General features: G+C 35.4%; 1 protein-coding gene and 1 pseudogene across 1 annotated transcript; both read right to left on the bottom strand.

Annotated features, from left to right (window-relative positions):
- Nucleotides 1-567: 567 nt before the first annotated feature.
- On the bottom strand, nt 568-5,034 carry LOC111409379 (annotated as a pseudogene).
- A 1,462-nt stretch (nt 5,035-6,496) lies between these two features.
- On the bottom strand, nt 6,497-12,188 carry LOC111408768 (30S ribosomal protein S1 homolog A-like). The gene is made up of 7 exons (XM_023038537.1): nt 11,120-12,188; nt 9,903-9,977; nt 9,112-9,192; nt 8,874-8,971; nt 8,025-8,150; nt 7,028-7,076; nt 6,497-6,928 (listed from the first exon to the last, which is right to left on the bottom strand). The coding sequence occupies exons 1-7, from the start codon at nt 11,984-11,986 to the stop codon at nt 6,749-6,751; spliced, it is 1,476 nt and encodes a 491-aa protein (XP_022894305.1). The 5' UTR covers nt 11,987-12,188; the 3' UTR covers nt 6,497-6,748.
- Nucleotides 12,189-14,861: the final 2,673 nt, after the last annotated feature.

The raw sequence follows: 14,861 nt of genomic DNA, 5'->3' as shown, positions 1-14,861 counted from the left end.
TGACACATTGCTAGATGTCAATCAGGGACGGCGAATGTGAATTGACGATAAATTAAAAGGGGTGTTTTAATTTATCAATTTTGATTAGATCAAAATAATATTTCACGTCGTTAGGCATCGTGGTCGGGAACCTAATGGGTCACACATAAAAGAGAATTGGAAGATTGCAAATTGCTAATTGATTAATTTAACAATCGTTGGATAAATTAATTAATTGGATTTGTTATTTATATTTTCGAATTAATTAATTGGATTAATTAATTCACGTACCGGGTTTAATTAATTGGATTAATTAATTATTGGACCGGACCGGGCCGAGCCTATTTGGGTTTATATAAATACATAATTAGGGTTTGAGGTCCATAAGGTTTTCATTATTCTTGCTAGCACAAGAGAAAACCCTAGAGGCTGCAATCATATTCTCTGTGTGGATCACCGTTGGAGGCTGGACAATTGGACAGCTGTAGTGGCGAATCAAAGTTGTGGAACGAAAAGAAAAGCAAAAGGATTGCAGATCTGGAAAAGGTACAATCTTATCACAATTTCTATCTAAACACAAAGGTGATTCTTGGTGGGAATCGAAAATTATTTTAAATTCCGCTGTGCATGTATAAGTAGATTCCCAACATAAACAACCAAACAAAAAGAATCAGCTTTGATTTGAGGACTGTTTTATTAAGGGCTGAGAAGTTTTCCAAGTTTCCTCCGGTGGATTCTTCACTTCCATAAGAAGTGCCACCGCTTCCTTCATTGTTGGTCTTTCAGCAGGCGATGAATTCCCACAAAACATAGTTATTCCGAGCGTTTGGAGCATTTCTTGCACCGTCTGATTTGGCAAACCTTGAAGCTTTGACTCGAGTATTGTCACAGCTGGTTCAAAACTTCCCATATTCTTCTTTACCCACCTACTATGTGTAGCCATCTCCATTCTCAGGTTCAACAGCTCTACGTCCAGTTAATATATCGAGCAAAACCACCCGAAACTATAGACATTGCTCTTTTCTGTTATATTCAAGGTGTATCCATATTCTGCAATATTAGTCATCAAACCAACTTGGTTAGATAATAACACTAGAATTATAGACAATAATAAAAGAAAGGAAACCGAAGTTAAATAACTCTTGCCTGGTGTGCAATATATCCATAGGAACCAGAAATCGGGACATTGCTTGTTGGTAGTTGAAGAATTCATTAGCTTTGCAAGTCCAAAATCTGCAAAATACGCCTCATATTTGGAATCCAAAAGTATATTATTGAAGTTCACATCTCTAAGAAGAATCGTGGGTACACAATCCTGATGAAGATAAGCAAGACCTTGAGCTGATCCAACCGCAATCTTATACCTCATTTTCCAATCCAAGTTCCCGTTGTTTTGCAAAAGCTGTTGAAGATTTCCATTTGGTATGTAGTTGAAGAGTAGCAGCTTAACACACTTATTTGAACAATGTCCCAGTAACTTCAATACATTCCGGTGCCTAATGCGTCCAAGAATTTGAATTTTCGGCAGCAAAAAGGTCTATTGGATCTTCGTCTTTCTTTGTTTTCCAAAGCTTTTTAACTGCAATCAACTAACTGTTTGGCATCTCCGCCTTGTAAACGACCAAGAACAGCCTTTTTTAATAACATTTTCATCTCTTAAGCTATTCAAGATGTTTTCAATAGTGACGTTCAGCTTCTGAAACGGGATGAAAGTCCATGGATAAGAAAAATCCTCTTCTCCACATGAGTTGGACAAACCCGACTTCTCGATTACATATATGTGATTCCGAGACACTAGAATCCAGGTAACCACAACTGCCATTGTCACAGAAGCCAAAATCACAGCAACCAAAGCTATAGCAGACTTCAATCCTTTTCCTAGCCAAAATCACAGCAACCAAAGCTATAGCAGACTTCAATCCTTTTCCTAGCATCAAATGCGAAAAACAAGTAGTGCCATCGAGAGATTCACAGAGGCAGGAATTTTCAAGGAAAAAATTCGAGGTTAAAGTTCGAAAGAAAGGTGCCACGGGTATTGGAGCAGAAAAGTTGTCGTACGAAATTTTCAAGGAAGAGGAAACTTAAAATTGTGATTTTTCCATGTAGCATGTTCTGCTAGAGGTCTAGTGATTGCAACTATGTCAACCTGACATCGTCTCTGGGATTTCACAAGTGAATCGATTTGAGCTTAAATCAAGACTGATTGTTAAACTTGTCAAATAACCAATCTCATGCGGGATTGGACCAGAGGGACTATTGAAGCTCAAATCAAGAAGAGTTTGTTTCTGCAAGTTCCTAATGGAGAATTTCTCCAGTGACCATATTATTGTTTAGGATAAGTTGGTTCAAGTACCTGAAATTCCCAAAACTCCATGGAATCTCACCAGTGAAGCTGTTTCTACTAAGATCAAACTGCTCAAAATTAACAGAGGCCCACACCTGAGGCAGTCTATCACCTGTTATATAATTATTGTGCAAATCCAACAGCTCAAGAAATGTAATTTTGGCAATATCAGAAGGTAAACCACCAGAAATATTGTTCATATACAAATTTTGCAGTTGTCCAATCTCCTTTGGAATCTGACCCCAAAGCTGATTTTCTCCGATCTCAGTCTTACTAGAGACAGACATCTTGCTACACTACACGGTAATCCTCCATTTAAAAAAATTCCCAACAGCAACAGCTTGGTCAGTTTCTTTAAACTGAAAATCTCGTCCCGGATTGATCCTGTAAGCTTATTTCTTGAGAGATCAAGTGCATAAAGCTCAGTACAATTCCCGAAAGCCGATGGTATAGTTCCCGAAAATTACCCCACAAGAAAAAACTCTGCAAGTACTTCAATTCACCAATCTGCATTGGAATAGGGCCTGATAATTGGTTCTTATCGAGCTGAAGAGTAGTTAAACTAGTCCAGTTATTCAGTTCTCTCGATATGTAGCCCATGATTACATTAAGGAAATGATCTTTCCATGGAAATGAAAGAATCTGGATGACAAGTGAACCTGTTCAAGAACCAATAGTTGCCCTAATCGCCAGAAATTTCACCTGACAAATCATTTGCAGAAACATCAATGAAAAATCTAGGAACGCTCTAGATACTACTTGAAAAGTTACCTAACGGGTTGCAATGTCAAATTTTTACGTTCTAGATTTCATTTTAACCAATTTGACCTTACGTGCGGAATTAATCTAACTAAAGCAACAAGTCACTTTAATTAGTTGTCTAGGTGATTAATCATACAAGTGAATTAAACTATGTTGGAATGCCGTAGTTTGTATATTATGGAAAACAGTAAATAACAAACAATATGATGACAAAGAAACCCCAACGTGGATAAAACTCCAGGACAAAGTCAGTTACCTTCACTATACCAATTCAGCAAGTACAAGTTATACCAAACTCCGTACCAATCAGACCCACTGTTCCAGTCTCACGATCTACTGCTGTAGATACTTCTAACCTTCTGCTAGACTTCCCGATCTACTTCCTGCAGTCCAATCTGCTGTCCACTACAACCTCCTGGTCCTTAACTGATTGTATCACCAAGTGGAACACCAAGAACCACCCGTTCTTGTGCCTGTAACTGCGCCTCAATCCACTTCTATTAATCCTCCAATGAGAGAATCCCTTCCTCAATAAATTAAGAAAGTAAGGTGTTTTGGGTTATGCAGATTCAATGTTTTTCCCCAAAACAATGGTTGTCGGATCACAAGATTGATGCAGATGGAATCTCCAATTAATTGCACCTTAGATCTCTTCAAAGGTGTTATGAATATCTTTTGCAATGAAAGAATAATGTAGCAACCTCTCAAATTTCGTCCTAGGGATTGGGTATTTATATTTGAAGGTATCTAGGTGGTATGGGTCGAGTAAAACACTTCAAAAGCATGAAATAGAGTTTTTGCACATAGGAGTGTCGCTCAAGCGAGAGCCAGTGAGAATCAAGCAAGAGGTATTCTGTTTTTTTCGCTCGAGTCAAATGCCAACGAGAAGCGAGCGACTGTGAGCAGTCATCAATATTTTCATCATAACTTTTTCGTCTGATGTCTGATTGAGGTGATTCAAGTTGCATTGAAAAAATAACTCAAAGGGCTACAATTCTTGTAGAAGTAGCATTGTCCAAATTCCAATGTTTTCTATGTGAAAAATGCGTTACAAGTTATGACTGAAAATTCGGAACATAATTTGTGATGCTCTTTGATATCCTTTAGACTTCCAATTGCATTCCGATGATCTTGTGTGATCTTCTTGGACATCTTGGACTCTTTCAATGACTCGAACACTAATTTACCTCATCTATACAAATTGCACCCTAAGTCCCTGACTTTTACACCAATGTTCAATTAAGTCCATGATTTTTACAGTTATACAATTTAGCCCGTTTTATCAACAGAATCGCCAATTACACTTTTAGACCTAACAATCAGGAACAACAAGAGATGAACAATTGGAGAGCTCAGAGGGGATAGTCCCTGAGAGGGAATTACCCCCAACTAAGCATGCTTGTGAGTTTTTGCAACTTGCCCAGTTGAAAAAGGATAGGACCAGTGAGATTGTTCATGTGCAAATACAAGTTCCTTAACTCCAAACACTCGCCTAATTCTGGCGGTATTGAACCAATTACCTCTGTATCATAAAGTGCCAATGTTTGAAGATTGATCAAGTTGCCAAGGGTAGGTGGGATAACGCCAGAGAGTCCAGTGGCAGCAGCACCAAATGTTGTGAGATTGGTAAGTAGGCATAATCGTGAAGAAATTTCACCGGTTAGATACGGATTGCCACCGATTCTTAGATGTTGGAGAGAGCCTAAAGACCCAAGTTGGGACAGAATTGACCCGTTCAGGAGATTATCTTGAGTGCAAAGAAGGACTTCTATTGAAGAAAGATTGGCAAGTTGTTGTGGGATGCAACCAGCGAGTCTATTTGTGTTCGAGAATAGAAATTGAATTGCTGTTAACCGGCCTAATTTCAGCGTGTTTGGGTTGTGATGCCAATTTTGGTTGAACCCAAAAATAATTTGCGCTATGATGAAAAATTGGGTTTGGCCCAAATTTTAGATACTACATCCCATTGCCCGATAATACAATTGTTGAAGCCCAAGAACCTAAGCCCAAACTATAGGCCACGTGTGCTACTCCGGGACGTTGGATCTTCAAGTTGATATCAACGGTGGATGAGCTTTTGTATAAATACATGTCTCTTGGGTTGCCCTAGTGAATTCACTTCATTTTTCCGTCTCTTGAACTTTGTAGAAAGTCCGTCTTTCTGGTGGTCTTCTCCTTAGTCTTCTTTGTGTTTCCCTTGAAGTCTTTTATGATTTGGGGTTATTCTTTCTTTGTGATTGAGTGAATCTAAGTGATTCTTTGAGAGGAGAAAGGGTTGATATCTATTTTGGGATTTTTCCGAGCTGAAACTAAATTGCAATGGGAGTAATATTGGCATTTCAAGTCTTGTGATAAATTACTTGTAAAAATTGTACACTAACAAAATATTTGACGAAAAATGATTTTAATTTTCATGTAAAGAGACTGTGCTTCCAATGCCAATAAAAAGTATTCCATCCAATAGTATTTCACATCCAAAAGACTGCCGAACATTCAAGTTACAATTAAGAAAATATATAAATTCATGCTCATCTTTAATATGCTATAAGAATTCATAAGAAAAAAAGTAAAATATCAAACACCTCGCCTTCAAGTCTTGTTGCTATCCATTCATAAACTATTGTTAACATGTAAGACCTTTGAATTTAATTTGTAAGCGAGGTGGCGTATTGACTATTGAAGATTAAAACACCTCACGTTCAAGTCTTATTGCTATCCATTCATAAAATATGGTTAACATGTGAGATTTTTGAATTTAGCCCTTGTTTGAACCCCATTCTTTTGGAAAAATTCATTTTTAACAGTATTTTGACATCATTTCAACCACACATTCTTCACTAAAATAATATTACATGCAAATTCAAAACTTTTCCTTTTTTTTAACCACACATTTCTCATCAATACACTATTCAAAAATTCATTCTCCCCAAAATAATGGGGCTCAAACAAGAGCTTAATTTGTAAGCGAGGTGGCGTATTGAAGATTAAATCTAAATAAAAATATAAGAGAAAAATAAGGAGAAAGGTACATATATGCATTGGGAAATGTATAATTTAATGATAATAGGAGGGAGGCAGCTTAGGGGATTGTGAAAGGCAAAGTGGGCTGAATTAATCATGTTATATATAAAACAATTCAGTTAGTACTAATGTAAAATAATTGCTTATGGAAAAAATTATTTGGTCTAAACGACTAAGGTTTAAGGAAGGACGTGCATAAAGAGGAAAAATTAATAGGAAGGTTCATTTTTTAAGTTAAAGGTTGAATAAGTCATCATTTTACTGCCTATTGACACCGTGGTTTTTTTTCAAATATCCCAGGAAGGGCTGGTAGCCAGGTGTGTTTCAGGAGAGAGGGAGCGACCGAGGGAGAGAGCATAATTTACAATTTGTCGCTTGAAAGCATGGAAGTAAACAAAGAAAATCGTCCGACTTATAATTTACAATTTATTTTTTAAGCATAAAATGACATGACCGAATCAAAACCAATCGATTTTTGGTCAAGTCCGTATCCTTTTTAGCCGAGATAACCAATTAGGAAAAAAAAACAAAATTCTGTACTTATAGCATTGATCGGAGCAGCTCAGGGAGGAAGAAGCACGAGTAACACGTCCAAAATCCTCCTTTGCAGCTTTAGTTCCCTTTCTTTTTCAAACGGCAATGTCATGGATTTGTGGCATCGTCTCTTTCAAATTTGAACCATTTCCAGTTAGCATACAAAGTCTCTTCATTTTCAAAAGGTAAGCCATCCGTGGGAAGGGCTTCCACTTTGCGGGTTGCTGATATAGCTAGAATTTTTTGCCTGTACTTCTTTGCCATTGCTTCCGCTTCAGAAAATACTTTCTGCAACAAAAGGGGAAAATATGCGATATGGAAGTGAAATGGATTGTTACGATATGGAAAATATTGAGCAAGTGAAATGAATTACTTAATTTTAAGTACCTCCTTGTTCGATAAAAATAGACCTGGTTCACTTTCGAGGTCAGCGATACTGCATAACATAAGAAATAAATCTAATTAGGAAATAAGCACTCATGTAGCAACTACTTGGAATCAGCAAGAGAAAAATTCAAGATATAAAATGCATTTTGATTGTTCAATTGACTCTGTTAAGATGAATTCGCTGAGAGAGCAAGCACATTCAGGAAACTGCAAATAAAATGCCCCAATTACTTGAGTAATTCTCATGGCAACCTACATTTGAAAAAATAAATTGGTATATCTGCAAAATGGGAATTCTTAAAAGTACGGAACAAGGGAGAATCAAATCCCAAGCATAAGAGGAAGTCGAGATATCCCGCCCTCCCCTTCAAAAAGGAGAGAATTCACAATGTTATGGGGCCTACACTTGTTACTTCTTTACTTCCCAGTATTATATCATTTTACTATTCAAATGAACTTCGGCAATGTTACATTAATTATCACTAACAAGACTTGTACTGCTCTCAACATATTCTCTACCCAATGTTGCACGGACACTCCTACCGGTGTTGTGCGTCCATGTCCAACATGTGTCATGTCACGTCTGTCATCAACAATCCTCGGAAATGCATGAATATTTTTCCTTACTCTGACAGTTTAATATCTAGTTTAACTTAAAGTTATTTCAATATAACAAATACCTACTTAGCCTATTTATAAGATTTCATGAACAAAGCGAAACTAAGGACAGAATTAATTTCATTAAGACATAAATATGTTACATAAATATAGAATATATTAATCTACAATTTTAAAGATTTAAATAACGTGTCCTCGTCCTACGTTTTTTGAAAAATCACAAGTCGATGTGTCCTTGTCCGTGCAATATAGCCTCTATCTCTATTTAAAAAATCCAAAATCTTTAACAGAATCAATTATCTATTCTAACTTCTTAACATCTGTACCAAGTAAACTAGCATCATTAGCAAACACATTGAACAAGAGAGAATCAATGTACCTGAGAGAAATTTTGTCAGGAAACATGGACTTCACAACCAAAACTTTAACCTTCTCATCAACTGCAAACAGGTCGGTGAGAGAAGTTATTCTGCCCTTGGTGATGTTTGAAATATGCAGCAATCCACTACAAAAGGATAAGAAAATGAGGAGGTTATTCAAGTAATCACAAAGAGGACAGCAGGAAAGAATTTTCAGCTGTACACAATTAAATTAATGCCCTTGATTATCTATTTGTAAAAATTTTATTTTTTTATCCACTCTTCAGAAGAAATGATAACAAAGTAAGGAAGGAAGTGAAAACTATCCATTAACTTTAGAAAAATATGACCATGAGTTAGCTTAGCGTTAACTTTTCCAACCGATTATAAGAGGTTGCAAGATTTAGTCCTCCTTTGGTTGATTGGTATACTCGATGAACCAGAATAGGTTTGTGCAGAAAAATAGCAGAAACAAACCAGAAATTTAAGTTTATCAAATAATTGTTAAGTATGACATTCATACTGCTTATTGAAATGTATCAACCAAACCATTTCCTTGAAATTTCCTCTACTTTATCATTTTAACGAAGACAATTACTAAAGAAAACATTGTCTTCCAAAGTTTTGCATATAATCAAAATTAGCAGTTTGTATTTCCTTCATTAGAAGAATAGGCAGATTTATTTGTTTGCAGGCAGCACAATCCGACTTCAAATTTCTTCACATCTATAATAATTAATCTAACTTTTCTTACCATCAAAAGAAAAGAAAGGGGAAAAAAAAAGGAAAAAAAAATGAAATAAGCATGTCGTGACTTATCGGATCAAGTGGCAAACTAAATTGTGACAGATATTTTAGTACTAATATACCTCCTATTGGTATCGCCAATTCTTATCTGAGCACCATACGGAAAGATTTTTCTCACAGTTCCTTCTAGAAGTGTTCCCTCTTGTAGATGCAACATCCCCTATCACATAGCATAGCCAAGCAAAAACCATCAAGGAAAGAAGTAAAACAATGAAATTAATATTGAGAATACCCATTAAGAAAAATAAGAGCCCCAAATAAAAAGATGGAGGAAGTGATGATTCAAAGCGAGAAACTAACCCAAGCTTCCTTCTCGCTGAGTATTAAATCATTGGTATCTACATTTATTCTGGTAATTTGCACATATATTCGCCGTCCGACCTGCCACATCATGAAATAAATTATAAATGGCTAAATGTCATAATGCAACAATATACAAATGCATGGGCAGAGAAATTTAACAAGCCAAGAGATACCTGGGCAATAGAATACCTGGTGAATGATAATCGGCAAACACACAAAAAATATTGAAACATTGACCATTAGTTATGATAACTATGATGTTTTTACCAAGGACGCTATCAGGCTAAAAAAGAGAAGTTGCTATGACTAATAGTTAGTCTTTATTCATCTCGATCATTCACAAGGAAGGTGAACTGAGGTGACATTTGGGTCTATGTTATTTCGCTCAAAAACATGACCTTGGTCAACACAGTGGTACTTCTTCCATATAAAAATTTCTGAGGGTGAAATAGTCCAAGATGGTCCCTAAATGAATTTGAAATTCTCTTAACGGTCGGGGTTATTTGAATGCTGCTTAACTAGGTTTTTACATATTTGAAAAAAATACTGGTTTTAATCCATGGCCTTATCCTTACTTATCAAGCCAATGGATTAAAACATGCTAGGAGATTCTGCTGGTTATCCTTGCTGAATGCAGATTTATTTTCAGAAATATACTCTGCAAACAAGTTATTAATTTTGCATGCTAGTAACTGACCAGACAAGAAGTTGATAGAAATGTCTATACTAATGTATGGAACACAGTTACTATCCGAAGGTGGGGGGGGGAGAGGGAGAGAGAGAGGTACTTCTATTCTTGTAAGGAGACCACCAGTGTTCCACTCGGTTATTTTGACCTCTATTGGCTCATTGAGCTGCTTAATCTGCACAAGATAAACAATTTTACACGCCAGTTCTCCAAGAACAGTAGAAGATGTGCACTTAAAAAAATTCCATTGGAACCGTAAAGATAGAAAATGAAACGTGAAAGCTTTGTATAAATAAGCTAACTAGCACATTAGCATCAAATACCTACCCAGATGTATCAATAATCCAACAACCTCCATGAACCAACCTCTCTTGACTCTTTCATAGGATCATCCAATCAATGTCACTGTGAAAAGTTAAGTGATAACTCAAATTTATGGCATCCATGATTGCCTAAAAATTTGTAAAATCAGCTCATCACATAGGCTCCATTTGGATCTTGAATTTTAGTGATAAAAGTGCTTTAGGATCCAGAAGAAATGCGAAACTTTTATGAATATAAATAAGGAAGATATTTTGCAGTTTATACACTTATTTCCATAATATTCAAGAATATTTGAAATTCCATTTTATTCCCTTTAAAAAAAATGAAAAAATAAAATTGTTTTTATTGATTTTGCTATATCAGTTATCTTTACATTTGAAATCTAGGATCTGGATGGAGCTGTACTGAATTCTTATTTCAATTTTGGTTCAATTGCACCGACTATTACCAAGCATCTTCCTAACTACTCCAGCTATCTGGGTCATGCATCAGTAAGTGGCAAATGAATTCAAAGGTGGCTGCACATTGAGCCTGACAAAGAACCGCTTACGACTATAAGTCCACTCACAATAGAAGGGATTGATGGGAAGAACTACTGTATAAACTGCAAGCTTTTGATCCATAAGAGTGAATAAAGTAGTATTATTTTATTTGCTCAGCCAAGGACCAGTATCCTCAATTGATTGTCCAATTTCTCATTATTCAAACGTTCAAAATCTAGTGAAACTCTAAAATGCAACTTCATCTATTAGACAACTCGGTGATATTATAAGAAAGCATTACCCATTCATCTTCCTATATTAACGATTATATTTCTTACCCAATTTCACGAATACTAATTCCAAATATTTTCTATCAAAATTCTGATATAATTGCTTAATTCTAACCCATTATTAAATCCAAATCCAACACCAATGCATCATAACTGTCCAGACTAAATAAATTGAATATAATCAAATTTCTACAGTAAAGAACAGAGAGAGAGAAAAGAACCTGCCTCACTCGGTGCCAAGCAATGCGCCTAACGAGCCTTCTGGTTGAAAGCAATGGCCGGCCACTAAGAGTCCTGCCAAGAACCTCAGCAAAAAGAACAGTTCCAGGCTCCACAACAGGTTTCCCAGGCTTCAGTTCCTCATTCACTTCCTCATCATTCCTCACTATCCCGAACTTCCCTCGCACCATAAAGCCCTCCACATCCTTCTCCACATCACACAACAAATGCTCCATCCCCTTGTCATACAAAGGCAACACCTCTTTTGTCAGCATTATTCCTAATAAATCTGCACCCACATTCACATCAAGCTTATTTTCATTCCCGGAAACAACTAATCCCAACACTAAATCTCCAGGTTTCGGCTCATAATACTCTACACTAACTTTATTAGAATCCTCCTGACTAGAACTCTCAATTTTACTACCTTCCAAATCATTTTCTTCGTCAGATAGCCTAAAGTACTTGTAAAAAGTCTCCAAGACTTCATCTTTATCAGGTTTCTGCGGTTCAATTTCCCCTACTTCTTCAGCAGACCCATCATCTACTTGCTTTGGAAATGGCTTGTTAAGTAACTCGAGCTCTTCAAACTCGTTTTCAGTCTTTTTGGACAAAAGGGTATCTGTATAATCCTCAAAAATTCCATTCTTGGAACAAAAAGGAACACGGGTTCTCTTATTTGGTAACTGTAAGGAAAAACACAAGCCTCTCCAAGATTTTGAAGGGAAATTTGGGGTTTCGGCAAGTGGGAATTTTAAAGAAGCTTTTGTTCGAATGGCAGTGGAGTAAATAATCGGAATCTTGAAGGATAAGGATGGGATGAAGTGTGGGAAGGAGTTGCTTACAGGATGATGAATAGGGACTGGCATGTCTCTGCTTAAAATGCGCACCCCTCGTGACCGGTTAATGAAACCAGTATTGCTTCTCTGCCGCTTCTTTTTATCAGGACATGGTGCTTGCGGCCGGGGCAAGTGTGCGTCGACAGAGTAATAACTCAAAATCCATCTTCTGGCTGGAGAAGAGATAGGCCTGCTCAAAAAATATGGGGGAATTTGGCCCAAGCGTAACTTGATAATATATTTGGTTAAATGGCCTTTGATCAATAATAAAAATAAATAAAAAAGTGTAAAATATTTTAATTGATAAAATGACAAAATTTTCATATAACTTTTCTCATTTCATCTTGTCATTTCTTCTTTAAATTCACCTTAAAATCTTAATTTTTTTTTTTTAAAATAACGTCCTCTTCTTCTTCCTATTTTCATCTTCTTCAATTTTTTATCCTCAAAATTACAATCACATATTTTCTTTCTCTTCAATCATCATTCTTACTACCCTAAAATTACGTTCTTTGTTATATTCTTCATTTATTTTGAGTATCTTATGGATAAAGGAAGATAATCTTAGAAATTGCATCTATGTTGTATTTTATTATTAAACAATATTTAGTTGGTATTATTATCGTATTTAGTGTGTTTTTTTGTATTATATGCAACCATTGGATGTGATAGGACTTCAATTGCTATATGAAATACAAAACATCACTCCGGTCGTTGTCTGAAAAGTAAACGACATTACAGTCGTTATCTACTGCAATTTAATTTTTTCAATAAAATGACCTCTAATAATAGATTCGGTAACGTATATAATACAAAAAAGATTGACTAGTTACAAAGAACGATTGAAATGACATATTTTATATTATTGAAATGGTAAAAACAAAAGTCATCACACTTATATGTGTCGATTAAATTAATGAACATATCTATCAATTTTTGTATGTGTCATGTACATATTACAACATAAATAAATTTCACTTATTATTTTTAAGGAACAAACGGACCGTAACTGCTTATACTCGTATTTATGCACATAACAGCACAAGTATCGTTTTCGTATCCAGTAACGACACTTGTGTCGTTCTGAAAGTTTCACATATATTCGATTTTTTCAACAAAACAACATTCAATAATGAACTCCCTAACATATGTTATTGACATGAAAATGTTTATACTTCGTTAAGGGTCCAATGTTTGAAATCATTGTACTAGAATAAAATCAAAATACAGGAGAAATCAATAGAACGGTACAAGAGCCGTTACTGAAATGAAACGATCATTCCGTGTTCTATCTATAAATATGAGTTGAGAAATATGCTCATTAATTGTTAGTCTAACCTTTCAATGTTGGCACAACTGCCGTTATGATTGTAAATTTACTTATCTATGAGAACGACACTTGTGCCTCTATTAAGATGAGAACGTCTATAAGAACTATGTAGCTATCATTATGCTTGTAAATATAATTATCTATGAAAATGGCACTTGTGTCATTGCTGAGATGAAAAGTCTTTGAGAATGGTATTAACGTCGTTATTGGAATTAAAAGTTCTAAGAGAACGGCATAAGTGATGTTATTAAAATATAAACTTCTATTATTACTGTGAGAACAACACAACTTAAGTTGTTCAATTCGAAAAGTCGTAGCTTTGGGAACAAATGAAAATAAATGAGAAATCAATACAACAGCTCAAGTGCCGTTACTGATAATAAAATGGTATTTGTGCCATTCTATCTATAATTACGAGTTTAAGCAGCCAAAATCGCCCTTAAATCAAGAAATAATAGGTTGAACACAATTAAGTTGCAAGGTGGACCTAACATTTAAAAAAATTAAAAGATATGCTCATTACTTTTATTTTGTTGAAATGTCATTGAGAACGACACTTGTGCTGTTATTTCAATCGTTCTTTATCACGTGATTTATTTTTCTCGCGTACTTTACAGATCCAATGCTTGAGGATGAAATGTCATTGAGAACGACACTTGTGCTGTTATTGAAATGAAAAGTTATAAAATAACGGAATAAGTGCTGCTTAGAGGATGAAAATGTCATTAAGTACGGCACTTCTGTTGTTTTTGAAATGCAAAGTTCTAAAAGAACGATACAAGTACGGTTGTCAAAATATAATTTCTCCATGAGAACGGCACTTGTGCTATTATTGAAGAGAAAACTACACTTGTGTCGTTCTATCTATAAATACGAGTATAGATAACCCTGAAACTCATTTCAACTACAAGATGGATATGTCGTTTACAAAAATTGAGAGATATTCTCATTAATTATATTTTCTACGAATCAATACAATGACTTATGATTTCACCAACTCGATATCGTATAACTTATGTCAATTCAATCGTTCTTTGTTACGTGATCAACCTTTCTAACTTTCTTAAGTTAGGGGATCCATATTTGAGGTCGCTGCATTGGAAAAGAAGCAAAATATTTGAAAAATCAACAGAACGACACAAGAACTGTTAAATAACACTTGTGTCGTTCTGTCTATAAATACGAGTATAGGAGTGGACACTTTTTTCCAGAACCGATAGAACCGGACCGAAACCGTTTAGAACCGGCGGGTTCGGTTCCAGATCTTCTAAAAAATAATTTGATTTCGGGACAAATTTTTAAGAATCGATCGATTTCGGTTTGGTTCCCAATTCTAGTATGGGAACCACGGGAACCAGACGGTTCTCATTAGATTTTTTTCTTTTTTATAGGTAAAATATATGACTCAATCTCCAACATTTTTATAAAAAATAATCAGTTTCCTTCTTAATTTAAGACTCCAACACTTTTATTTTTCTCTCTGACTCTTTCTTTGTCTCTTCTTATAATTCTTTGATTAACTGATTTTCAAGCCAAATTAGAATATTGGGTAAATTGATACCTAAATAAATTTAT

The sequence above is a fragment of the Olea europaea genome, chromosome 14, assembly GCF_002742605.1.
Source record: "Olea europaea var. sylvestris chromosome 14, O_europaea_v1, whole genome shotgun sequence".
NCBI lineage: Eukaryota > Viridiplantae > Streptophyta > Magnoliopsida > Lamiales > Oleaceae > Olea > Olea europaea.
The sequence above is the reverse complement of the archived record's forward strand: the minus strand, read 5'-3'. Positions and strand labels throughout refer to the sequence as shown.

Bases quoted from the DNA above. Each gene is read 5' to 3' on its own strand.
- LOC111408768 (XM_023038537.1), bottom strand. From the start codon at position 11,986: ATGCCAGTCCCTATTCATCATCCTGTAAGCAACTCCTTCCCACACTTC. The intron at 9,978-11,119 runs GTTCTTTTCTCT...TATCTTGTGCAG, and splicing joins CTTGGCACCGAGTGAGGCAG to ATTAAGCAGCTCAATGAGCC. The intron at 9,193-9,902 runs GTACCTCTCTCT...ATGATGTGGCAG, and splicing joins GTCTCCTTACAAGAATAGAA to GTCGGACGGCGAATATATGT.